Consider the following 27,636-nt stretch of genomic DNA (forward strand, 5'->3'; position numbering starts at 1 on the left):
CACTCCACATTATGAAATTTAGAGAAGCAGTAGAAATCATTATATCCCAGGGGCAATCCTGGAATTAGCTTTTTAAAACAGAAACGTATGTCTTTCTTGTCACCATGCCCTTTTGTTTGCAAACAAGAGTTTAATACACTTACCAGCACTTGGAAGGCCAAGACAAGAAGTTACAATTTACAGCTGCCAGTCTGAGCTACATGGCAAGCAAAGATTGCTGATGGTCCATGCTTATAATCCTAGCTAGTCAGGAGGCTGAGATGTAGAGCATCAAAGTTCAAAACCAGCCTCAACTGAAAAATCTGAGACTTCTACCTCCAAAATCACCAGTGAGCAGGGCATGGTTCAGTGGTAGAGCATTAGCCCCGCAAGCAAACTGAACACAAACTAAGCAAGTCAGAGGCTGTGAGTTTCAACCAGTACTGGCAAAGGAAGAAAGGGAGGAAGAGAAAGATGGATGGATGGATGGATGGATGGATGGATGGATGGAAGGAAGGAAAAGGAGGGTATTTGGGGGAAACCATCAAGTTCCTTGACTTTCCAATCAGGAGAACATGGTGCTCTTCAAATATTGTTTGCTAACCAAGCTGTATTTACAATCAACTAAATTCCCTGATAATATTCTAGTTAACTGAGCATAGTTGAGTGGTTAAATGATTCTTATTTTAAAAAAGAAAAAAAAAACAAAAACCCAACAACAAAACTTTTACAAAATGGATTTCAAGTCTCTAATTACTGAAGAGCACTTCTCTGTCTAAACCCAACTTGGGGCATTTTGGAAACAGATCTAGCTTAGTTTATTATCTTTCGTATTTTTTTTTTTGAAATATGGAGGCAGCACTGGATAAGGACCCAAGCCCTTGTCCTAGACAGTCACTCTATCACCTGAGCTGCCCCAGCAGCCCTCAGGTAGAGTTTTTCATTTTTGCCTGGAACAGCCTCAGGCGGAGATCCTCCTACCTATGTCTCTAGCATAGCTAGAATAACAAGCAGACTATACCATACATGGCTTGTTAGTTGAACTGAGATCTCACTAAATTGAGATTCTTCCTCTCTGCCTCCCAGGTGGCTGGAATTACAGATGTGAACCACAATGTTCAACTTTTTGTTTCTTTTACATTCTTATAATTAAATTCCGAATTTTAGGTAATGTAATCATCTTCTGGAGTAAGAAAGTTATTTTTATCTTTTTCTGGTTGCACAAAATAAAAATAAAAAACATCCCCTGCAAATTAGAGACGTTGGCACTAATTATTAAAGGGCTTTATCATTTAGTCTAACAGTCAATGTCTTGAGAGATAATTCACAAATAACCACATAATTTCCAGTATTAAACATCATATCAAAATCTCTTGAAACTCTTAACTTACTCTAATAACCTTTCCAGATAGCTGCTTGCAACATATGGAAATAAGTGATTTGTTTTAACTTCCTTGATATAGCTAAATAGCAAAAATGTTTAAACAAGCAAAACCAAGTATTACTTCAAATAAGCCAAGCTTTCTTGTTCAATACACCTCTCAATCTTTTAAGATAAAAACACTTGTGAGGTATGAATGCTAGCAAAAAGAGAGGAGTCCATGATTTAAAATGCTTCTAGGCAATTTTCCATTAACTAAGCTGAGACTCTTAAAAACCTTCCCTTCAGTTGTTTGAGCCCAATAAACTAAAGTTTCAATATATTTGCAACAGCTACTCAAAGAAACATACACCACTTCCCTCCCCCTAACACATACAAATAAACAGTATCTATAATTATACACGAAAATACTGGGCCAACATCATCAAAAGTACTATTTTAGTCTGCCAACTGGACCTTCTATTAATGAACAACTGAAAAAAATTAAGACTTTCACATTAAAAGAAAGCCTCTTGTACTTAAAATCACATTCGGAGGCAGCTTTCTAAAGGAACAGCCTGCATCACAAAAATAATTTTTGTGAAAGGGGAAGGATCCCCTCCCAGAGGAAGCAAGTGAAGGTAGCTCCCCAAGACAGGCCTACTCTCCGCAGAGAGCGGCGGAGGGGGGCGGCCAGAGCGCCCACCTGTGCCCGGCCCCGCCGTGCCCGGCCCGCCGGCGCCGGCAGGCGCCGGGGCCTCGGGGGACTCAGGGGTGGGGACAGGCCCCTTTCCCAGACCCTCGGGATCTACTCACTCTGCCACTGGCCAGCAAGAAAGCCATTCGCCGAGTCCCCGCCTTCGGTGCCTCCTGGGGGAGGGGGCGGGGCGACTCTCAGGCACCCCTTTTTCCAGCCCCTCCGCCGACCCGACCTCCCAGGGCAGCGCAGTCCCGGCCGGAGGTGCGGCTCGCCCCGCTGCGTCCGAACACCCGCCTGCTGCCCGGCCTGCCGTGGCCCTAATTGGCTGGCCCTGGCGGCTCCCTGCAAAGAGACCCCTGGCGATTGGCCATGGGTCACTGGCTGTCGGGAGGAGCGCGGCTGACGATTGGTGGCGGGACCAGTTTGGGGCCGGAGAGGCAAGAGGAAGAGGCAGGAAGGAGCGGTCCAGCGGGAGGGGACCCAGGGACCGACTTCAGGGGCTGCGGCCTTCCAGACCCCGCCCTCCCCACGCCCGTCTGGAACCTAAGGGGACGCAGCAGTCCCCAGCAGTCTGGGAAGCTGTCACCGGAGAGCCCTTCTTGACTTCCCGGTTCCAGCCCGGTTGGTAGTGAATGGAGAAGGGTGCCGTCACTGTCCTTAAGAGCTTCACCTACGTGTATGGACTCCCAGAGGTCACCATCCTCCAAACTCTGAAGGCTGTAGGGCTTGGGCCCATTACTTTTCAGTCACAGCCGACATTTGGCTTACTTCCGGAAAGTTGCTTTGGTCCCAAGGGGTGCAGGGTGGCGGGAGGGGAAATACTACTGCAAAGCAATAAACAAAAGCTTGGGGGCCTATGTTTTATTTTATTCATCAGTGAGACTTCCTCAGGGCTGCTGTTGTGCCACAGCTCCATAAGGAGTGTAGGTGGCTTGTGAAGATTTTTTTAGGAATCCAAATGGCATAACTTAAAACTACATCTGAAGTTTGGGCTTAGAGGACCTTGACAGAGAAACACCCAAAATGTAGCACGACAGAAATACATAAATACAGTTTACTGATCTGGTGGAAAGTCCAATATTCTGCTGTTACTATATTATTATTATTATTATTTGTGGGTCATGGGGCTTGAAGTCGGCCTGGACACTGTCCCTGAGCTCTTCAGCTCAAGGCTACTGCACTAACCCTTGGGAGTGGGCACTGTCCCTGAACTCCTGAGCCAAGCCCCACTTCCCATTTTCTAGAGGCTAATTGGAGATAAGAGTCTCAAGGTCCTTTTGTACCTGGGCAGGCTTTGAACCTTGATTTTCAGATCTTAGCCTCCTGAGTAGCTAGGATTACAGACGTGATCCATCGCACCCGGTTATTTTTCTTCATTTATACCTCTTCCTTTCCCTTGCATATCCCTTACACAGGGCATACCCCTTAAACATGGCAGACAAAGTTGAATAGGTTAGTGCTAGATAAACACACAGGCTGTTACTCAATGTTAAAGACATGTTCAGTTTTTTGTGTGTGAATTGTTTCAAAATCTCCAATAGAAACTGCATTCTTTTCCAGCCATACTCTAGAAATCTGGTGTTTCTAACAGAGCTCTCTGACTTAGTAAATGAAGCCACCAAGAGATAAAAATAGACAAGCCATAATAGGTGTGTGTAGTGGCATGCACATGTAATCACAGCTACTTGGGAGGGAGGCAGAGAGAGGTTGGGAGAATTGCAGTTCAAAACTAGCCTGGAGAAAATTTAGTGAAATCTTGTCTCAACAAAAAAATTGGGCATGGTGATATACACCTGCCAGCTACATAGCTGGCATAAATAGGAGAATTAGAAGTCCAGTCCGGTCCAGGCAAGAAACCTTACTTAATAAAAACTAAAGCAAAATAGGATAAGGTAATAAATAAGGGAATAAAGCTCAAATTGCATTTGCCTAACAAGCTCAGTTTAACAGAATTCATGAGAAAAATGAACCTAGAGAATACTGGATTTCAGTTAAGGAGCTAGAAATTCTCTTGTCTCAATAACATCACCAACCCTGGCAACAGCCCTCAAGGGAATCTTCCTCTGATATTGGAAACCAAAGTAACTGGTGACTTCCTCATACCATTTTACCAGGGAAAGAGATGGCACACCTATATACAATCATTTCCTTTGGGAAAGAAAGAAAAACAAAACACACCCATTTTCCACATGTCACAAATGCCTTAATGAGGCCAAGGGAAGTAACACAGTTGTAAACAAATCTTTGTATGAGAAAAGAAAATGTACAGTCAAAAGATTCTTGTGAATATCCATTACTCACCCAGTTAGACACATATGCTAAAGGCACCTCAATCCTACTAAAAGATCTACCTTAAACATTAAATGTTTTCATCTGTAAGTTTTTGACATATTTAAATATCATACCTGAGTACTTTCTTTTGTAAAATGACTTCATAATGGTTCTGTTGTTTTTCTAGCCTTGATAATGGCTCCAATTCTACCTTATCTCCTTTGTATAAGGCTGCTTTTCTACAGATTCAGTGGTATTTCCAGTGAGCTCATACAAGCCCTTACCTGGTCCCTCAGCCATATTCTTACATAATATATCTTTCTAGAGTTAGAGATCAATGCCATATAGGACAAAATTTATAAAATTAGGGAAAAGAAGAGTGATGGAGGGTATGAGTTTGCTCAAAATACATTGGATGCATATATGGACATGTCAAATGAGGCCCCCCTTGAGCAACTACTTTATACTAATAAAAATGGGGGTGGGCAGGAGTACTTGCCTAGCATGCACAAAGACCTGGGCCATTACTTTTCACAGCCACAACCGGTATTTGGCTTACTTCTGGAAAGTTGTTTTGGTCCCAAGCGATGCAAGGAGGTGGGAGGGGAAATACTACTGTAAAGCAATAAACAAAAGCTTTGGTGCCTGTGTTTTATTTTATCATCAGTGAGACTTCCTCCGGCCTACTACTATGCCACAGCTCCATAAGGAGCTTCTGGCCCCAATTATCTGTGAATTTTACAAATAAGATCTAAAAGTGTCTCTACAACAATCTTCGATGTTTTCATTTCATTGAATTCATTTAGTAACAACCCTAAAAGCCAAGGGCTTCCAAGTTAGGCCACTGCCCATGCTAGTATTTATAATCAATTTGGTACCATAATCACAGAAAAGACTTGCTCACATATATGACATATCTCTAGCTCACAGCATGTACTGTATAAATGAAAGTTTCCTAATAATTAGAAGAAAGAAAAGTGGTATGGTGACTGACTTCTTATTCCACACCATAATATACACATAATAAACTTACAAAGAATCTATACCCTAACAATCAGTAGCATTTTCACATTTTAAGTAGTAACCTCCCTTTAGTAAAGCAGCATCATTAATCTTCACTTTGACTTTAGTGCTTTGAGATATGTTTTGTTTTGAACTTTAAATTTTCTTTTAAACATGTTGTTTGTTGTTGTTGTTTTTTTTTGTTTTTTTTTTTTGTTTTTTTGCCAGTCCTGGGCTTGAGCTCAGGGCCTGAGCACTGTCCTTGGGCTTTCTCAAGGCTAGAGCTCTACCACTTGAGCCTCAGCACCACTTCCGGCTTTTTTCTATGTATGTGGTACCGAGGAATCGAACCCGGGTCTTCATGCATGCTAGGCAAGCACTTTAACCACTAGGCCAAATTCCCGGCCCTGTTTGTTGTTTTTATTTTCAACAAGCTCTTGCAAGGTGGCCCAGGTTTGCCTTGAGCTCATTATCTTCCTGCCTCAGCTTTCTAAGTACTGGCATTATAAGCATGCACTACCATATGCCTAATGTAGAGGTAGTTTGGTAAGTGTTTAAATCTAATAAATTTACATCTGCCTTTGTATCTATCTGCATTCAAAAAAATTTATGATATAATACTTTACTCACATATCAGAATTTAAAGCCTGTGGGGGTTTTTTTCCTAGAAAAGGCCCAAATTCACTCATTTATAAATGGTTTTATACCTTATTGTATAAGTAACTAAAATTCTGCCTTCATACAATACTATGAAAAATACAGGATGAGATATTCTTAATCGTCTTTCAGCAATTAACCCTTTGCTTGTCAATCTCAGCACTTAATTTGTAGCCCCTCTGGTTAAGCTTTAAGGACCTTCCTAATTAATTTAGCTGGTTACTAACAGTATGTGCGCGCGCGCGCGTGTGTGTGTGTCTAGCATATAAGTTTAGAATGACTATAGAAGATTCAACTTCCATAGTAATGAAAAGGATCAATTTTTAGGTTTTTTCCCCTCCATTTACAAACTACCCTAATTGTAATTTGCTAATAATGACAGAAGCAGGACAACAAGGAAACGGAGAAAATAGAAGAAATTTTGTAGATAGAATTATAATTGATCAGAACAGAAGGAAGGGAACTAATATTTGTGGGGTATCTTCTATGTAGAAGTTATTCTATACTAGATATTACATTGCCTTAACACAATTACTCTGTTGAGACTTTGCACATATTTTTTACAGATTAAAAACCTGAGTTTTGTCAGCACGGTTGCTCATGCCTGTAATTGGAGGCTGAGATCTCAGGATCAAGATTCAAAGCCAGCCCAGGCACAAAAGGACCTGGGACTATTATCTCCAATTAACCTCTAGAAAACAGGAAGTGGGGCTTGGCTCAAGGGTAGGGTGGTAGCCCTGAGCTGAAGAGAAGATATTAAATATTACCCTAAATTATACAGCTAGTAAGAGAACATTGCCAGCTTAGTGGGAATTGTATGTACTTTAAAAGATAAGACTATTGTAAGAACTTAATGAATCATGCAGGGATTATGGCATGCCAAAAAGGCAGACTGACCACTTTGAGCTTGGTCAGAAGAAAAGAATCTCTCCACTACAGATATCTTCAAAGTCTAGTTTAGAAGTGACAAGAGCCAAGGATGATTCAGACACAGAAACAGAAACAAGTGGTGCTGTGGCTCAAGTGGTAGAGCACTAGTATTGAGCTGAAGAGCCCAGAGAAAACACCCAGGCCCAGAGTTCAAGCCCCACTACTGACAAAAAGTAAACAACAACAACAACAAATAAATAAATAACCCAGAGACATTTCTATAGATTTCTGTAGGTATCCAAGGGCAGGAATGCGTATGAGCAGGCTGAAAGCAGATCACAGAGAAACTTAAATGTTAATCTAACCAATTGTAGGGGAAATATCATCCACTACATTCAATTATCTTCTAAATTGGATAAAGAGATGCTGGATTATTTATGAAACTACCTATAGAATACATGAAAGTGTTTTTAAAAAGCATAATTCAGGCTGGGAGTTTGGCCTGTGGTAGAGTGCGTGCCTAGCATGCACGAAGACCCAGGTTCAATTCCTCAGTACCACATACACAGAAAAAAAGCTGGAAGTGGTGCTGAAGCTCAAGTGGTAGAGCTCTAGCCTTGAGAAAGTCCGAGGACAGTGCTCAGGCCCTGAGCTCAAGCCCAGAACTAGCAAAAAAAAAAAAAAGAAAAAAAAAAAGCATAATTCAGATGCCAGGCACGGGTGACTCATATCTGTAAGGAGGCTGAGATCTGAGGATTTTGGTGGAAAGTCCAGAAACACTGTGAAGCTCTTATCTCCAATAAACTACTCAAAAAAGCCAGAAGTGGCACTATGGCTGGAGTGGTAGAGCATTTGCCTTGAGTAAAAGAAGCTCAGGGACAGCACCTGACCAGAAAAAAAGCCCCAGGACTAGAAGAAAAAAAAAGCCTAATTCAGGTAACTTATAGGTCTCCAACTTTTGACTCCCTATTAATTACTTATAATCCTTTAATAATTACATGCTCCAAGGATATTTTTAAGCCTCTACTACTTGAATCCTTTTTAAGTGTGGAGCGTTCACTATCTAGTAGGACCTGGTATGCTCTATACTATCTTTCGTAATAAAGCCAATTCTTGATGTAGGGCAAAAACAAGTAGGGCAAAAACAAGTAGAGAAGATGAGTTGTATATCTATGATCTAATCCTTTAAATTAAAATGAAACAAAATATCCTATAGCCACAAAATGTATAAGCTGTTTTACTGGAAAGTAAGCATAAACAAATGTTTTTTATGTGGTAAAAGAGATATCTGTTGCTGTTGTGAGCCAGTATCCTTTCCTCTAGTCTGCTTTTGCTGGGTGTGATGTGGGTGGATAAGTCTTTATACTGTAGGCTAAAGCCAATTAACATCCCACTACCAGAGTGAAGTGTAAGACTGCAAAATTGTGATTCCTAACAACTGGATAAGAGACTTACACAAAGGTGATCAACCCAGTAACTGATAAGTAATATATTGAGAAGAATACTCTCAGTTCTTGAAATTTCTAACACCAATTTAACATCACAAAGAAAAGAGTCTTATTTGAAACTCAAAAGAAATGGAACCGGGAAACAGACTTGGGGATGTCGGATCAGAAATGCCTACTTTAAACCACACCGCCCCCTCAATGGCTTTTTGTTTTCTTTGAATCATTTATATTGGGTTTTATTTTTATTACAGTTAGTATTACCATACTATAACAATGAAATGACATGAATGTCTGTTATTTTTTAACTTCCCTTCTATTATTATACATAATTCCATAATTTGGTTATGTATCACTAACCCAGTACTCATACTAAATATGGAAAATGAATCTGGAATGTTTTGGCACAGCATTTCACTTTCAACACTGCCACATACAGTCCTCCTTTTAGACAAAATTAGTGTTTTACTCTATAGAAAGCTGATGGAAATGAATGTTCAACTTTACTAACACTGAAAGAATAAACAACTCAGAAACTAAAAGTTTTCATTACACTATTTTTAATACTGTAATGTTTAAAATATTTTTAAATAACAGCTATTTTTAAAAAGGAAAAATAACCAAATATAACCTCCTAAAAACCAACTTAAAGGACTATCCAGAAACCATATAAAGACTCTTACTTGAAGCTGAAGAGTATGCCGAAGAATTGTTTCTTCTAATGCATGAATCCACTTCTCTCGTTCATCAGCATCACGAGCTAGAATAAAAGACCAGGGCTACTCAGTCCCATCATTTCTTTAATAGGTTCTACTTTGATTTATCTTATTGCTAAGCATCTAATATCTAATAGATCTAATATCTTAGTACAAATACAATATTCTTATAATGGAATAATTATACTTAATAAGTCCATTACGTAGTTCAGAGCAAACTGCCACTGAAACCCAGCAAAGTTGGACTATTTTTAAAAATGATTCTGTCACCTGACTCAGAGATTTTAAAATGTGATACATATGCAAAAGAATATTATTTAATTATGAACAATAAAACCTTGTTATTAACAGCAACATGGAATGAACTGGAAATCATATGTTAAATGAAAGGCAAAGAGAAATACTACATGATCTAGTTCTTATGTAGAATCTAGAAGTTGATCTCACAGAAGCTAAAAGTAAGCTGTAGTTGTGGCTCAAGTGGTAGAATGCCTGCCAAGCAAGAGCAAGGTGCTCAGTTTAAGCCAAAAAAGAAAATTAAAAAGGTGAGAGCAGAACATGGGTTAGAGTAGGTTGAAGAGAGTGAGAAGGGAGATCTAGTACGTGGTACCCAGGATAGAAGCAAGAAGCTCTAGTATGCTACTGCACCATTTGGTAACCACAGATAACAGTAACTACTGATACTTTTTTTTAACTTGGAAGGAAGGTTTTCTTTAAATTTTATCATAAAGCAATAATCATTGTTTTCATGTGTTCAAACTGGAGGTATGGCTTAAGTGGCAGAGAGGCAATCAGCTGTGAGCAACACCACAAATACAAATGAGCTATGCACGGGTGGCTCACACCTGTAATCCTATCTACTCAGGAGACTGAGATCTGAGGATGTCAGTTCAAAGCCAATCTAGGCAGTAAAGTCTGTAAGACTCTTATCTCCACTTAACCACTCAGAAAAAAATCCAGAAATGGCACTGTGGCTTAAGTGGTCAAGTGCTAGCCTTGAGCAAAAGAAGCTCAGGTACCGCACCTAAATAGGAGTTCAAGCCCGGGAACTAGCAAAAAAAAAAAAAAAAAAAAAGAAATGAAGAGAATGAGATTCTGAGTTTAAGCTCCAGTGCCTGACACAAACAAACACCTCCCTGACACAAACAAACACCTCATCTGACACAGATGGGTTTACCCTGATTTAAACATTATACAATGCATATGTGTGTATGTACACACACACACACACGGATATTATCAAGGGTAAAGTTCATTTGGAAAGGAGAACTATCACTCAACTTGAGTAAATGGTAGTGAAGACAAAAATTTAGTGCCTGTTAGTAAATTCAGGAAGGAAACCAAAACAAGGCAAAAAAGACACATGGATAAGTTGGATGCTGGTAGCACAGGTCTGTAAGCCTTGCTACTCAGGGGGCCGAGATCTGAGGATTGTTGCTCAAAAGCCAGATTAAGGAAGAAAGTCTGTAAGACACTCATTTCCTATTAACCATCAAAAAGCCAGAAGTGGAACTATGCCTCAAGTGGTAGAACACTAGCCTTGAGAAATAATAATAAAAATAAAATAAAAAGGTCAGGGACAGTGCCCAGGGTTGGCATCAAAAAACATATATAGAGAGAGATAGATATGACACATACATACATATGTATGTACATATATATCTCTATATATACATATACAGATCTGTGTGTATGTGTGTGTCTGACAGGGAAAATTTGCTACTAGTTCTTTTGCCTGCTTCTGATATAAATATATGTATGTACATACATATACACACATACAGATTGTGTGTGTGTGTGTGTGTGTGTGTGTGTGTGTGTCTGAAAGAGGGAGAATTTGCTACTAGTTCTTTTGCCTACTTACATATACACACATACAGATTGTGTGTGTGTGTGTGTGTGTGTGTGTGTGTGTGTATGTCTGAAAGAGAGAGGGAGAATTTGCTACTAGTTCTTTTGCCTACTTCTGGTATAAACGGGACCAATACAGCTATGGCACAACAAAGTTACAGAACTAGATTAATAAGAAATGGTAAAGGATTATGTTATTCTAAATAAGATGCTTAAAGGAGTTTCTGAAAATAGGTAATGGTACTTGGGGAGTAAAAAGCCATAAAGACTTTTAAAAAACAAACAAAAAAACAAACAAAAAACTTGGACGAGGAGTTTGGCCTAGTGGTAGAATGCTTGCCTAGCATGCACAAAGACTCAGGTTCGATTCCTTGGTACCATATACATAGAAAAAGCTTGAAGTGGTACTGTGGCTCCAGTGGTAGAGCTCTAGCCTTGAGAAAGCCCAAAGACAGTGCTCAGGCCCTGAATTCAAGCCCAGAACTGGCAAAAAAAAAAAAAAAAAAAAAAAAAAAAAACACAAAACAAAACAAAACCCCTCAACAACAAACCTGCAAATCTCTTCAGCATGTGAACCTGAGTGAAGATATTTTGTGCCCCCAATGTCTCTCTAAGGAATTGTGCCCAGGACAGAGAGGTAACAGTAGCTACTTCCTTCCTTCTCTATATTTAGTTGCAAGTGGTTAACATAATAACTTTGCCTTTCTTTTTAGAAAGCATATACTTCTAGATCAAAACTGCAGTATAAGCAGTCTATTTCACAAAATTAAACCCTGTCAGGTAAAACACAACCTAGACATAGTAAAATGTTACTAATTCAGCCTTTGTTATAATTTAAGATTACTGAGAATTTACAACAATAACTATGCTTAAACCAACACTGATGAGCTGGTGCTCTATATTTTTCTTAATTATACAGAACTTCCTCTGCAAAGGAAGAATAAATCTGAGGAGACATGTTGATTTGTTTCCTTCTACCACCTAGGATGAGCCCTCAACTGACATAAGAGAATTGTGTAATCAAAAATATAATCACGTAAAATACTTGTCAACGGCTGACTATCTGCTCATTAAATCCAGACAGGGAGTAATTCTAGGCCTTGGCAGACTTCCAAGGCTCCTGCATATTTGGTGACAGATTTGCTCCTATCATACCTCATTTTAGATTCACTCTCATCTGTTCCAACCAGTGTCCAGATTGCCTACCTTGTTGGGCCCAGGCTCAGTGGCAAGCCTCCACTTATATCTGCTGTGTCCAGGAAAAACCTTGAGAACCCAAATCATCTCATAGCATAAAAACACTGATACTAGAGATACAAGTGTGCCATTCCATTTAGAAAGAGAAAAAATAGCAGTGAGACTAGAGTTGTATTAAGACATGATTTAAAAAAAAAAAAAGTCAGTGTGGCCAAGGATAACAAGAGAAAAGGCATAAATAAGTTCTATGTAATAAAAATAGCGTAAGCTTCATTCTAGGCCCTACCACCTACTAATGTGTAAACTCAAATAAAAACTGTCTATTTTCTTACCTATAAAATGGGAATAGGGGCTGGGAGTTTGGCCTAGTGGTAGAGTGCTTGCCTAGCATGCACGAAGATCTGGGTTCAATTCCTTGGTACCACATATATAGAAAAAAAAAAAAAAAAGCCAGAGGTGGTGCTGATGCTAAAGTGGTAGAGCTCTAGCCTTGACAAAGTCCAAGGACAGTGCTCAGCCATGAGTTCAAGCCCAGGACTGGCAAAAAAAAAAAAAGGGGAATAAAAATACTGACCTTAAAAACATGTGTGATACTTCAAAGACTATAGTACCTAGGATATTAAGTTAATCTTTAGTGTCTGCTTCCTCTCTAACACACTTCCTTTTTTTCTGGGCTGAGGCCCACTTTTACAATGTAACACCTTCTGCAGAAAAAATTCCAATCATCTCTAGGGAAAAAAAAATCCCATTATACCCATGACCATTTGACTTAAATTGTTAAAGTCAAGAGCTCAGCTTCTAATTATCCTGATTATTCCTACTAAACCACCACCCAAAACAGATCTTTTAATTAAAGTCAGAAACCTAGCCAAGATACAGCTTTCTTATGATTAACTTTGAATTTGGTATCCTCCCTCCAAAGATGTGTATTGAGCTGTCGTAGGGCCATCCAAATTTAATATTAAGAAATACTTAGGGCCAGGAGCACAGCCTAGTGGTAGAGTGCTTACCTAATATACATGAAGCCCTGGGTTCGATTCTTCAGTGCCACATACATAGAAAAAAGCTGGTTCTATGGCTCAAGTGGTAGAGCTCTAGCCTTGAGAAAGCTCAAGGACAGTGCTCAGGCCCTGAGTTCAAGCCCAGGACTGGCAAAAAAAAAAATACTACTTCAAATCTCATGTTTCACTGATGTTATGTTGATGATGTTATCATGATCATGAGAATAAATGTTGATGAACTGTCTATACAGAGAGAACTAATGACAAGCTTACCAGTTAGTTGGTAAACTAAAAGAAAATACAAGGGTCAGTATAATACAGGAATTATCAGAATCAGCAGACCTTTAAATTGGGGATATCTAATGTGAATTACTACTTATGTGCAATAACGATGGATGAATCTTAAAAATGTAACTGAGCTGAAATATAAAACTAGGCAAAAGAAAATAATACTATGTAAGTCCATATGTGTGAAATTCTCCAAATGAACAATTTAAACTGTAGTTTCAAAAAGCAGATGAGAGCTGGGAGTATGGTCTAGTAGTAGAGTACTTGCCTAGCATGTACCAAGCCTTGTGTTCGAGTCCTTGGTATCACACACACAAAAAAAGCCAGAAGTAGCCAGGTATGGTGGCTCACACTTGTAATCCTTAGCTACTCAGAAGACTGAGATCTGAGGATTACGGTTCAAAGCCAGACCGGGCACTGAAGTCCATGAGACTCTTATCTCCAATTATCCACCAAAAAATCTGAAGTGGTGCTGTGGCTCAAGGCAATAGCCTTGAGCTGAAGAGCCCAGGGACAGCGCCCAGGCTCAGCAGTCAAGCCCCACAACCAACAACAACAAAAAAAAAAAAGAAAAAAAGCCAGAAGTAGTGCTGTGACTCAAATGGTAGAATGCTAGCCTTGAGACTGGCAATGAAAAAATAAAAAAAGCAGAGCAGTGAGCTGGGCAGTTGGTGCAATGAATAGCCATCCTAACTACTCACTATCCCAGCGGACATAGGCTCATGATCCAAGCCGGATACAGGCTTGAGTGCAAGACTGCCTCTGAAAAAAATAGATAAAACTAAAAGCAAAGGACTGGGAGGAGCATGACTCAAGTGGGGCAGTACTTGCCTAGCATGTGTGAAGCCTGGTACCAAATTCCAGTACTATGGGTAAAAAAAACAAAACAAAACAAAACAAAACCCATGAAAGTAGATCAATGATAGCCTGGAGTTGAGAGTGGGGGCTGACTAAAAATGGACACAAGGAAATCTGTTGGGAATGCTAGAAATGTTCTAGATTTTGACTGTGTAACAGTAATGTGTAAATAAACTTGTCAAAACTCACACAACTAGCAGGACACATCTGTAATCCTAGCTACTGAGAAGGCTTTGAAGCCAGCCTGGGCAGAAAAGTCTGACAGACTCTATTTCCAAATAACAAGCAAAAAGATGTGAAAGTGGAGGCATGGCTGTGGTGGTAGAATGCCAACCTTGGGCAAAAAAGCTAAGTGAGAGCAAGAAGCCCAGAGTTCAAGCCACACACACATATCCACACACACATATCCTCCACCACCACACTTAAATTGACTTCTATCTACCTCCCTACCTGTACTGCTACTATACAGGAACCACCACGACTTCTCTTCCTAAATAGTCTCTTTGCTTTTGTTCATTTGTCCTTACAACTTGCATTTAATTATTATTTTTTTAGTCCAGGACTCGAACTTGGTACCTGATTCTTTCACTCACTGGCTAGCACTCTACCAAGTGAGCCATGCCTCCAACTCCAGCACAGTGACCAGAGTGATTCTGTTAAAATGCAAATACTATCATGCCATTTCTATCATGCTCAAACTCAATCTGGCCTTTTTCATTCCAATGGACTACACAGAGTCCATGGAGGTCCTACACAGACCTCCTTACGACTCTGTTTTTCTCTTGGATCTCAGGTCTCACTATTCTCCACAGTTATACATCTTTCCCACCAGAGCTAGCTTCCTCATTATTCTTCAAATATGGCAGGAATACTTTTCTGTATTTACTTTCTCTGCCTGGAATGACATACCTATTTCAACACAGCACAGTCTGTGCCTTCACTTCCTTCAGCTTTTACCAAAGGGCACTAATCGCAGTGAGTTTAACTCTAGCTATCCTATCTAAAATGTCAACCCCAGTCCCCACACACATTAAGATACATAATTGCATTTTATTTTCTCCCTTTCCAGCTTTTTTCTCCTGGGTCTTATCATTCTCATTTACTTATGTAATATATTTTATTTATCAACTTTTTCCTCTACCAGAATAGATGGATGAAACAAGAAGGCAAGGCATTTTATCTATTCTATAAAACACTGGATTTCCAGGGGTTGGGAGTTTGGCCTAGTGGTAGAGTGCTCACCTAGCAGGCATGAAGACCCAGGTTCGATTCCTTGGTAGCATATACATAGAAAAAAAGCTACAAGTGGTGCTGTGGCTCAAGTGGCAAAGCTCTAGCCTTGAGAAAAATCCAAGGACAGTGCTTAGGCCCTGAGTTCAAGCCCCACAACAGGCAAAAAACAAAAACAACCAAAAAAAAACCCATTGGATTTCCAGAATAATAGATGTTAAATGAACAAATAAATGAATATTTGAACAAACTTGAGCTTTTCTTTCAATAGTTGTCAGTAAAACTTATTCTATACATGTAAAACTTATTCTATACATGTATCATTTATTTTGAAGAATTTTGGCATATTACATAAAAATAGGTCATGTAATAGAGCTCAGTAATAGAGCACTCCCCCCTCAAAAGATAGGTGGATACTTTAGCACCTTTAAACATGTCAATTAACATGTTTCAAACTCAAATGTTTTTAATTATCTTGAATTTAAGATTTATCAGGCATTGAGAACTTTTTAAAATCAAAATGCAGATTTCCTCATGAGTAAGGACCTATAAATGTGAAGTAACTCATAAGTGTCAAAAAATACAAAACATAGTCTTACCAAGTCCTTTGTAAAAGCTAGATCTTGTGATACCCCACAAGTACTGAGCAGAAAATAATCTGAGAGTCTCGGAACTAAGAATTCATTTTAAAAAATACATATAATTCTACTTAACTTTATTTAAATAATTCATTAGAGAAAGTCACATAAATACGTGAATTGATATGGGGAGATCAGTTTAACATAGTAACTTAAAAATAAGTAAGAAGGCATAGGTGCCTTTGCTCTATAGATGTCTCTTCCTTAAACAGGAAAATAACACAAATTCTGGCAGTCCAGAGGTGACTGCAGAAGAAAGAATTGCATACTGCAGCCCTTACTTGCATCTAGCAGCTCTCACTTGAAATGCATTAAAATATCCAACTTCAAGTAAAGAGTTCCAATGTGGGGAAATTTTTTTCTTTGGTTTATAAACAGCTTTATATAGTTAACCTAAAAATACAGACTCCATAGATTTTTAGAATACAATTAAAAATATTTAAGGAAGTTAAATATGATGGAAAAATTAACAAAAACACCATTATTTAATCAGATCTAAATAAATACTATCAAAGATAATAAACATCATAAAGATAAGCAGGAGAAAACATTAAAAACATTACCAGTGAATACACTGGTTTGTCTTTATTATAAGCTTCATCTTTGTTTCTATGGGCCTATTTTTAAAATAAGACAATGAGGAAAAATGACTGCAATATACTGTCCTAGCACAGAAGAACAATAATAGCTGCCTGAATACCCTCATATATTCTTTGTATAGCATATCTGGACTTCCTAAGAAAACACTTCAGTTCTGTATGTATTTAAGATGTATTATTTTCAGTATACCTTGCATTTATAACAATGTATTGTCACTTGTAGTCCAGAGAAAGTGCTGTGGACTAAAATAAGAATGCCTCCAAATATTCTCATTTCTAAGTTTCTTTAACTGCTTTCAACATAAAATAGAGGTTATTCTGGATAGGCAAAATAACAGTATCACTAGTATCAAAACTAACAGACAATCCTAAGAGGCAAGTACATCAGTACAAGACATTAACATTGGCTTTTACTTGCTGATTTAGAGCTTTCACGGCAAGATGAAATGAGAATGATCATATAGCACCTTACCCTTTCTACCGGTGACCCATAGCACGCAATGCCGGAACATAGCAGTGCCAGATGGCATTGATATTATTAACTACAGAAAGGATAACAGAGAAATGATAGCTGGCAGACAAGACACAAAAATGAAAAGGAAATGAATGCAAACTTGTAGTTTTTGCAGCACAACAAAACCTTTCAGGCAAAGGTTTCCACTGGCTTCAATTTAATTCACATCTCAAGTTTTACACAAACACTGCAACCTTCACAGTCTTTAATCTCTTCACATGCAGAAACAAACTACACTCCTTGATAAAGAAGATGAGCAACCTTCTGTAAACACAAGCCAGCAGCAGCAGCAGCCCATTACTCTTTTCACTGATTTTTATCCTTTCAAATTTTAATCTCCAATTGCAGCCAGATCCACAGTCGTTTCAAATAAATGTGCATCCACTGCAGATACAAATCCCTGCCTAACCTTCAGTACCACTTCATCCAGAATGCTCCTGTACACTCGTTCATGCAGGATCAGTAGCAAAAACACTCAAGTCATTCAGCAGATAACCCAAAAGAGAAGGAAAGAAGCAGTTGGGACTGAAGAGAAAGAATCTCTTCTTTCAGCTCACCCTGGAAATGGAAGGTTTTCTGATCAACAGTTATTGTGAAGGTGCTGTCGTCCTCATCGTCTATACCAATCACAGCTCCCTGTGAAACAAAGAGCAAAATCCCAATAAGGCAAACAATGACATCAGCAATATTCACTGCTGCTACAGCCCTGATATACTCAATACACGGAGGACACTGGAGGCAGGCTAGACAGCACAGAGAAATCTGAGAATTCTGGCTTGGCTCAAGGAGGAAGAACTAAGGAGAACGGATGGTAGGAAACTCTAGGACCCTGCAAGGAGACTTTTCTATACCCTACGTGAGGGTCATAGATGGGAGGGGGGAGGACAGACAAATATAGAAGCTGAACCTGAGCTTTAAATTGCTTTCTAAAATGGGAACCAGAAACTTACAGCTCTCCAGGTTGTTATGAGGTTCAAATAAGGCAGGTGTCCTTCATCTGGCTGCTTATGAATTATGCTTATTAGTGCAGAAATGCCAGATGACAGCTGCTTCAAAACACTTTCCAATCCTTTTTTCCAGATGCTCCCATAACCACTTGTATGCTGCTCCACAGTTGGCAGATTTCATACTATATTATTACTTGTTTATTTGTCTGTTCCCTTCCACTGAACTACCATTAGGTCTTAGAAACCCGGAACAATTTATTTTGACACATGGCACTTGGATATAAACAGTACATGTTTTCAAAAGAAAAGCATCAACAACTCCAAAATGAGAGACGAAGGAAACTACATTTATAGGTTGTTTGGTGACAGCCTGGCCTTTTTTTGTTTTGTTTTTGGCCAGTCCTGGAGGTTGGTCACAGGGTCTGGCACTGTCCTTGGGCTTTCTCAAAACTAGCATAGTCTACCAGTTGAGCTACAGCATCACTTCCAGCTTTTTCTATGTTAGTGGTTGATACCAAGGAATACAACTCATCCAGGGAGGGCTTCATACATGCTAGGCAAGCATTCTACTACTAGGCCACACTCCCAACCTTAGCTTGGCTTTTATATCTAACTTTCTTATTCAACTGTATGTAGAATCATGTTTACATCATAGGAATTAAAGAAAATGAAAATTATGCAAAACAGGGCATCTACTGGACAATGTTACATATTCTAGAGAAAAAAACTAAAGAACTTGAGGCAGGGTCAAATGTCCCAGGGCGAGAGAAACAGCATGGTACAAGATTCCTAACATTACTCTCAAAGAGCTCATTTTCAGAGACCTTGAAACTGTGGGTTCAGAAGACTCAAGAGAAAAATACAATCTAATTACATGAAAAGCAAATAAACAAAAGGCTTACTATCAAGGACTACTCTTATCACAGAAATGTTAATAGTTAAATATTTATACATTTCTTCCCAGAGGTTGTCTGGATGACTCTTACCTCTAACCATACCCCAAGTACCTAAATTACCTTCATTATTCTTCAGTTTCTGATTGGTATGATATTTTAATCCCAACTTGTAAACTAATAAAATGTCTCCAAGGAGTAAGTATAATGACTTATCCAAAGCTACATGAAGTGTAACTGGCAGAGCAGGGACTGAGTCACACTGACATGAACCTACTTATTCCATGACAGTAAATGTAAATACACTTCAGTGGGAAGCATGTATGGGAGCAGTGCATTCTGGTTAACTGACTTAAACCTTCAAAGTTATGATATAGCCACCATTTACTGAGTCTAAATTAAAACAAATATGGAAGCTAGTCATTACTGACTACATTGTATGATTCCATTTATATAAAATATCCACAATAGATAAATTGACTAAAAAGTAGTTTAATAGTTCCTAAGGGCTGGGAGAGACAACTGGGGTGAAGTGAGAGTGAATACTTAGTGGAACTGGGTTTCTGATTTGGGTTGCTATTATTGTTGTTTTAGAAAGGTCTAGCTATGTTGTCCAGATTGGCTTGGAACTCCTGGGTTCAAGCACTCCTCCTGCCTTAGATTCCCAAGTAGCTGGGATTAAAGGAACATACCACCACACCCAACTATTTCTGAATTTCTTCATGGAATGATGAAAACATTCTAAAACAGACTATTGTTGATGGTAGAACCCTATGAATATACCAAAATGCTAACTGCACACTTTATGAGTGAAATTTATGGTAAGTGAATTATCTCAGCAAAGCTGTTGTTAATACCAAAGTAATTCATTTTCTAATTGTAATAGTTTAGTGAAATGTAGTTAGTTATCAAGTGACTTTATATAAAATAAACTGGTTAAATCACTTTTTAATTCTAACTGCATTTTTAGTTTCTTTTGGACTTTCCATATATACACATATATAAGGCAGAGCTGAGAATCTTGCTCAAGTGGTTCCATTTGGGACTAGCCTAGCAAGTGTGAGACAAGTTTAAAAAAAAAAAATCAAGTTCAGAAGTAAAATATAGGGGCTGGGAGCACAGCCTAGTGGTAGAGTGCTCACCTAACATGCATGAAGCCCTGGGTTTGATTCTTTGGTACCACGTACAAAGAAAAAGCCTCAAATGGCACTGTGGCTCAAGTGGCAGAGCGCTAGCCTTGAGCAAAATGTGGCCAAGGACAGTGCCCAGGCCCTGAGTTCAAGTCCCAGGACTGGCAAAAAAAAAAAAGTAAAAACTATCTTAATCCTAGATTTATTTGCTTGTAGTTTAAATATAACATGTTTTCCTTCATTGTAATTCTGTCTTCAATAATTTCCATTATGATTTCTACTTTCTACTTTTACCAATTAATTGTTTAGGCATCTACATGTGAGAAGTGCCTACTATTTCATTATGGGACTTTTTTTTTTTTTTTTTTTTGCCAGTCGTGAGCTTGAGCTCAGGGCCTGAGCCAGGTCCTTGGACTTTCTCAAGGCTAGAGCTCTACCACTTGAGCCTCAGCACCACTTCTGGCTTTTTTTCTATGTATGTGATATCCAGGATATGAACCCAGGTCTTCATGCATGCTAGGCAAGCACTTTACCACTAAGCCAAACTCGGTCCCCCCCCCCTTTTTTTTTTTTGCCAGTCCTGGGGTTTGAACTCAGGGCCTGGCATAGTCTCTTGGGTTTTCTAAAGGCTAGTGATCTACCACTTGAGCCCTAGCACCACTTCTGGCTTTTTCTGTATATGTTGGCTAAGCCACACTCCTGGCCCCTGTTATGGGACTCCATAATTATCATTCTACATGTTATCTATGTGATAATGGGTTTGTAGTATATTCTGTTTTTGTTTGCATGTGTCAGTACTGGAGATTGAACTCATGGTCTTGAACTCTCACTTGGCTTTTTCTGCTCAAGAATAGTACTCGGACCACTTAAGTCACACTTCCTGTTCTGGCTTCTGGATAATTAATTCATTGGCTATGAGGGTTGCACAGGTTTTCTCTGCCTGGGATGGTTTTAGACAGTGATCCCGAGTAGCTAGGATTACAGACACAAGCCACCAATGCCCTGGTGTATATTACAATTTGCTATAACAATTTTTTGTCAGTCGTGGGGCTTGAACTCTAGGCCTGGGCACTATCCCTGAGCTCTTCAGCTCAAGGGTACTATTTGAGCCACAGTAACACTTCTGGTTTTCTGGTGGTTAATTGGAGATAAGAGTCTCATGGACTTTCGTGCCAAGCTGGCTTTTGAACCAGGATCCTCAGGTCTCAGCTTCCTGGGAGCTAGAATTACAGGTGTGAGCCACCAGTGCCTGGCTTACAACTTTAATTTTTAAAATCTTTTTTTTTTTCCAGTCGTGGGCTTGAGCTCAGGGCCTGAGCAATGTCCTTGGACTTTCTCAAGGTTAGAGCCCTACCACTTGAGCCACAGCACCATTTCTGGCTTTTTTCTATGTATGTGGTACCGAGGAATCAAACCCAGGTCTTCATGTATACTAGGCAAGCACTCTACCACTAGGCCAAACTCCTGGCCCTAATTTTTAAAATCTTTTATGTCTGACATTAATACTGTTTTTCAGGTTTCCTAAGGTTAGGATTTACCTAAAATACATTTTTATCACTTTATCATTTAACCTAACTTATAACTGTGAATTATAAATATTCAGCACTAATGACATTTATATATAAATCATATGCTTTGGTTAAGGAAGATACTTGCAATGTCAAATTCATACAGAACAAAAGAGCAGTTAAAAACAATACTGAATTAACAAAAATGGTCAAAATCAATAGAGTAATTTTTCATTGAACAGACAACTGATAACAGGTCTTACAGAATACAGTCTTAAGTGGGAGAAATTGACATTTTTAAGAGCATTTATTAATATAAAATAGAAGTGTTCCTCTACATATTATATTCTAATATGTCACTTATTGTTAGCTGCATACTAATGCCTACTGATATGGAAAAAATGTCACAGAGTCAAAATATGGCATCTGCATGTGTCAGTGCTGAAACTATTAATAATCTATGTTATTGTGCTGATTTCTTTTGTGACAAACTAGCACACTAGTTATGTAAGAGTACAGATTAAGTTCCTAATCCAAAAATGTCAGATTTCAAATACTCCAAATCCAGAAATTTTTGATTGTTAACATGGTCCCACATGTGGAGTTTCCACATGTGACCTCAGGTGTAATTACGTTAAAGAAGTTATAAAAAGAATTAACTTCAGGATACATGGGCAAATATACATAAAACAAAGCTTAAGTGAAATTCACAGATGAGGGTTCCATCCTCAAGATATTTCATTATGTAAATATTCCAAAACCCAAAAAAGTATAAAATCTGAAACACTTTCTGATACCAAGCATTTCAGATAAGGCACAGTCTACTCAATTTCTCTGTATTGGATGAAAGTTTATTTATATCATATTCAGATTGCTAGTTTTCAAAGACTCATATTTAATAGTAAAACTTTGCTGAGTATAATGTTACTTTGGTAATCCTAAACCCATTTAGAATTCAGAAGAATTTGAAATTCATCTATCCAATAGTAATGGTTAATTCTACTACCCCTCATTCATTAAGAATATTACATTTGGGTACATTTAAAATATACTAATTAATTGGATATTCACAATCCCATGAGTAGATGGCATGATGCCAATCCCAGAGATGTTAAAAAAAGAATTCATAGCAAACAGATACAGAGGCTCAATCGATACAGCTGGTTAAGAGGTAGGATTTAGATCTTAATTTCTTTTCAAAGATGCCATCAAGGCAAGAGCACCACCTGGTGGTGCTTATTAATCAATACAGTCAAGCTTTTTCCCTTTCCTGCTTTCTTCCATTCATTTCACACTGCAACAACTTGCAAACAACTTGGCATTTCAGAATTTTTCTAGTCAAAAAGAATGAACGCCTGATATACTAAAGACTAAGTACAATTCTGAAATTAGACAAACCAATTAAAACCAAGATTCACCATCATGCCAGGCATGATGGCTCACACCTTTAATCTTAGCTACCCAGCGGGCTAAGATCTGAGGATCGCAGTTCAAAGTCAGCCCCAGCATGAAAGTCTAAAATCAGTGAGATTCTTATCTCCAATTCACCACCAGAAAACCAGACGTGGCACTATGGCTCAAGGGATAGGGTGGTAGCCTAGAGCTGAAAAGCTCAGAGATAGTGAGAATTCAAGTCCCATGACCCCCCCCCAAAAAAAATCACCATCACTGCATGATATTGGTAAGCTGCTAAACAAAAACCAACAGTTCCTTTAATTTGGAAATATGATTTACAATTGCATGTGAAAATCTTCAGTGACTATGTAAACTTGTATGATTTCTGTCCCTATTAACAATTTATGATCCTGAAACCAGGTTAAGTGTCTTGCTTTGATTTTATCATGTATCACTGGCTCATATATTGTTTAACTCAGTAGTTCTTTTGTATCTAAGCTATGGTAAGGGCAGATACTCTAGCATTTATTCATCATTTTTATAAATACATAAAATTAAAAATAAGCCATTGTGGGTATCCATTTACTATATATTACAGGGGAAGGTGCAAATGTTACTGTAGATGGAAAGAAGGCAAAAGGTATAGGTATGTAATTCCATGTAATTGTATACAAAATATGCATTATTGATGTATTAACATGTAATATATGTATAAAATATTGTTCTTGTATGCATTATCACATAGTAATATGTAATACCATCTAACAGTACTACCATGGCTATAAGAGACAAATGTGAAAAAAAAAAATGGAGCTGAAGAGGAAGCACCAAACTTTTGGGAAGGAAATGAATCAGAAAAGCTTCCAGAGAAGAGGTAACATTTGAAGTCTCTTCAAAAATGAATTCCCCAGACAGAGGTACAGAAAACATAGGACAACAAAAATATGTCAAGGGCAATGAACAAACACAGTGAAGGAAAAGCAAAGTGTCATCGGAACACAGGATGTATGCTTGGAGAAGAGGCAATGTAAGGCAATGTCATCAGTAGCGTCAGTGATAGCTGTTAAAGTTCATTCAAAAGCTAGGTAACAGGTTCATGACGTATCATCGCCAGTCATGGTGGTCAATCATTACTACCATCCAAAGTAGTTACCATGCATTACATGCCAGACCCCATATAAGAGGAGGGGTAGCAAGGGTAGCAGTGCATTCAGGAAACATGGGCCCAGACTAGGTGAGGCCCTTGGCTCAAGTTTAACAACTTCTGCAAGGGATAAAATGCTACTCCACACAGCATCACTATCAGTAATGGAAGGATCCATTCCATTACTGACAGTGAGATTCTACTAGTTTTTTATGTCAGCAGGTATAGAATTTCTTTTCTTTTTTTTCCCCACCAGTCCTGGGGCTTGTACTCAGGGCTCAAGGCCAGTGCTCTACCACTTCAGCCACAGCAATACTTCCGGCTTTTTTCAGTGTATGTGGTACTGAGGAATCGAAGCCAGAGTGTCGTGCATGCTAGGCAAGCACTCCACCACTAGGCCAAACTCCTGGCCACTAGAATTTCCTTTCTAAGGCTAAATCATCTTCTATCGTATGTATATACCACATTTTGATTCTTCCTCTGAATAAGCACTTAAATTGCTTCTACCTTTGATTATTGCAACTAATGCTACTATGAATATGGGCAACCATCAATTTGCTAGATTACCTGCTTCAGTAATTTTGGATATGTATAGATACATAGGTCAATTCATTGTCTTAAAAATCAAGTAAAAGGAAAATAACAAGCCAATTTTCTTGCCTATTTGAACTATACCACTGGGTAACCAATAATAGGTGAAAGAAAGTTCTACTTACAAAATGATCCCGTGTATAATTAAACTTAAGGAGGACCAGGCGCCAGTGGCTCGTGCCTGTAATCCTAGTAACTAAGAGGCTGAGATCTGAGGGTTGTGTTTAAAGCCATCTTAGGCAGGAAAGTCCATAAGGTGTGGCTCAGGGGAAGGCCATTCTTACCAATAGATAAGTCATTGAAACAGAAAGATAAAGAAACCACAGAATTAAATGACATTACAGACAAAATACTACAGAATATTTCCCCAGTAACTCCACAGAACACATTCTTCTCTGTAGCCAATTGAACTTTCTCCACATTTGATCACATTCAAAGACATATGGCCGAGTACGAGAAAATATTGCATTTTATCTGACCATGTAATGAAACTAAAACTCAACAATACAAGATACTACAGAAAATATTCACGTATATGGAGACTAAACAGCACATGGTTAAACAACAGAATAAAGGAAATAAATGGAGAAGCCAAAGTTCCCGGAAACTCATTAAAATGAAAGCATATCCTAACAATCTCTGAAATACAGCAAAATAACAAGGAGTTGAAAGTTCATATCTATGAGTGCCTACAAAGAGAGAGGGGGGGAGGGAGGAAGAAGAAAGGAAGGAGGGAAGGAAGGAGGGAAGGAAGCAGGCAAGCAGGCAGGCAAGCAGGCAAGCCAGGAGTTTGGCCTAGTGGTAGAGTGCTTGCCTAGCATGCATGAAGATCTGGGTTTGATTCCTCCATACCATATACACAGAAAAAAGCCAGAAGTGGTGCCGTGGCTCAAGTGGTAGAGCACTAGCCTTGAGCTGAAGAGCTCAAGGACAATGCCCAGGCAGGCCCTGAGTTGAAGCTCAGGACTGGAAAAAGGAAAAAAGGAAGAAAGGAAGGGAGGAAGGGAGGGAAGGAGGGAAGGAGGGAAGGGGAAAGAAAAAGAACAAAGAATTTATAAACTACTTAATCAAAATCATAATGGGCAATGAGATTAAAACTATATAAAGAGTTTCACTGACGGGTGCTGGTGGCTCATGCCTGTAATCCTAGCATTTTTATGGGACTGTTTGGGGGCATAAAGAGGAGGGAAAGAAAATGATAATGAGTAATATCAAAATACATTTCATCTATGATGTAAGAAATCTCACTAATAGCCAGGCATGGTGGCTCACACCTCCTAGCTACTCAGGAGGCTGAGATCTGAGGATCAAGGTTCAAAGCCAGCCCAGGCACAAAAGGACCTGAGACTTTTTTTTTCATATATTTTTATTGTAATTAATAGAAGGGTTACATTATATTCACCAGATAGAAGGTGCATTACTTCACAAACTGATACCTTTTTTCATGTCATGGTCCCCATTTCCCTCCGTCCCTCCCCCCCATCATCTTGATTTCCCCTCTTCCCTATCCAATTTCAAATAACCAATTAAGCATATATAAAATATATCAGATAACAAGGTGAAATATTATAACAATATGAGATAACCAAGGGACAGCAAAAGAGATGAGAGATAACAGGGTACATTAAAGCCAACAATCATTCATTATACGGCTTTTGTTTCTATATCCTGGAGGTCCTTACATTTAGCTTAATACTATATGGCCTTATGTATCTAGATTTTGTTCTACTGTAAATCTCTGCTAGGAGAGCCCAAGGTTTCCACTGACTATGACAAATGAGGGAAACCACTGAGCCTATGGTCCTTTGAGTCTGGCTTACTTCACTTAATATGATTTTTTCTAAGTCTTTCCATTTCCTTACAAATGGGGCGATGTCATTCTTTCTGACAGCAGCATAAAATTCCATTGTGTATAAATACTACATCTTGTTGATGCACTCATCAACTAAGGGACATCTGGGTTGGTTCCATATCTTTGCTATGGTAAATAGTGCTGCAATGAAAATCATTGTGCCAGTGGATTTAGTATGTCCTTGTTTCTGGACAATTGTGTAAATGCCAAGTAGTGGAATTGCTGGGTCATAGGGGAGTTCTATGCTTAGTCTTTTGAGGAACTGCCATACTGCTTTCCATAATGGTTGAATGAGTTTGCACTCCCACCAACAGTGTAGTAGTGATCCCTCCTGGCCACATCCCCTCCAGCATCTGTTATTAGATTTCTTGATCCTGGACCTGAGACACTTATATCTCCAATTAACCTCTAGAAAAACATGAAGTGGTGCTGTGGCTCAAGGGGTAAGGCAGTAGCTTTGAGCTGAATAGCTCAGGGACAACGCCCAGACCCAGAGTTCAAGCCCAACAACCAACAAAATAAATAAATTTCACTAATAGCAAACAATAGGGATCAGAAGATGAGGAAAGAAAGAGCAATGAGGGAGTTACTCACATATGTATATGTGAAATACCACAGTGAACCTTTTTGGTACAATTAATATGCTCTAGACAAAATGATGACAGGACTGTAAAATAAGCTGTTCAGGATAGGTGTCAACAAGAGGGAGAAGGAGGAATGGAGAGCATAAATGAAGGTGAATATGGTCAAAGCATTTTATCTGCATGTATGAAAACAGAACAATAAAACCAGTTGAAATTATTTTAAGAATATGGATGAGGCATAAGGTAAAGTGACAAAGGATGACTTTGATCAGGGTACAATGTATATATTATGTACAGATGTATGGAAATATCACCATGAAACTCTCCTTGTACAATGTTGATTTTTTAAATATTGTTTTATTTTTTTCTTTTTGCCAGTCCTGGGGCTTGAGCTCAGGGCCTGAGCATAGTCCTTG

At 38.8% G+C, this 27,636-nt stretch overlaps 1 protein-coding gene across 7 annotated transcripts in view; it reads right to left on the reverse strand.

Moving 5' to 3' along the window:
* Window positions 1–27,636, reverse strand: part of Osbpl9 (oxysterol binding protein like 9) — a 105,101-nt gene that overhangs the window by 54,094 nt on the left and 23,371 nt on the right. For 6 of the 7 annotated variants that reach the window (XM_090334857.1, XM_090334855.1, XM_090334854.1 and 3 more), the window contains exons 3-4: window positions 17,734–17,812; window positions 8,968–9,044 (exon numbers count right to left, since the gene is read on the reverse strand). In XM_090334857.1, coding sequence (XP_090190983.1) covers window positions 8,968–9,044; window positions 17,734–17,812 — 156 coding nt within the window. Of the gene's footprint in view, window positions 1–2,155; window positions 2,291–8,967; window positions 9,045–17,733; window positions 17,813–27,636 lie in introns of those variants that run through there. The other variant, XM_090334861.1, reaches the window with a different exon arrangement.

The sequence above is a fragment of the Megascapheus bottae genome, chromosome 6 (assembly GCF_031878675.1).
Source record: "Megascapheus bottae isolate mThoBot1 chromosome 6, mThoBot2.hap1, whole genome shotgun sequence".
NCBI lineage: Eukaryota > Metazoa > Chordata > Mammalia > Rodentia > Geomyidae > Megascapheus > Megascapheus bottae.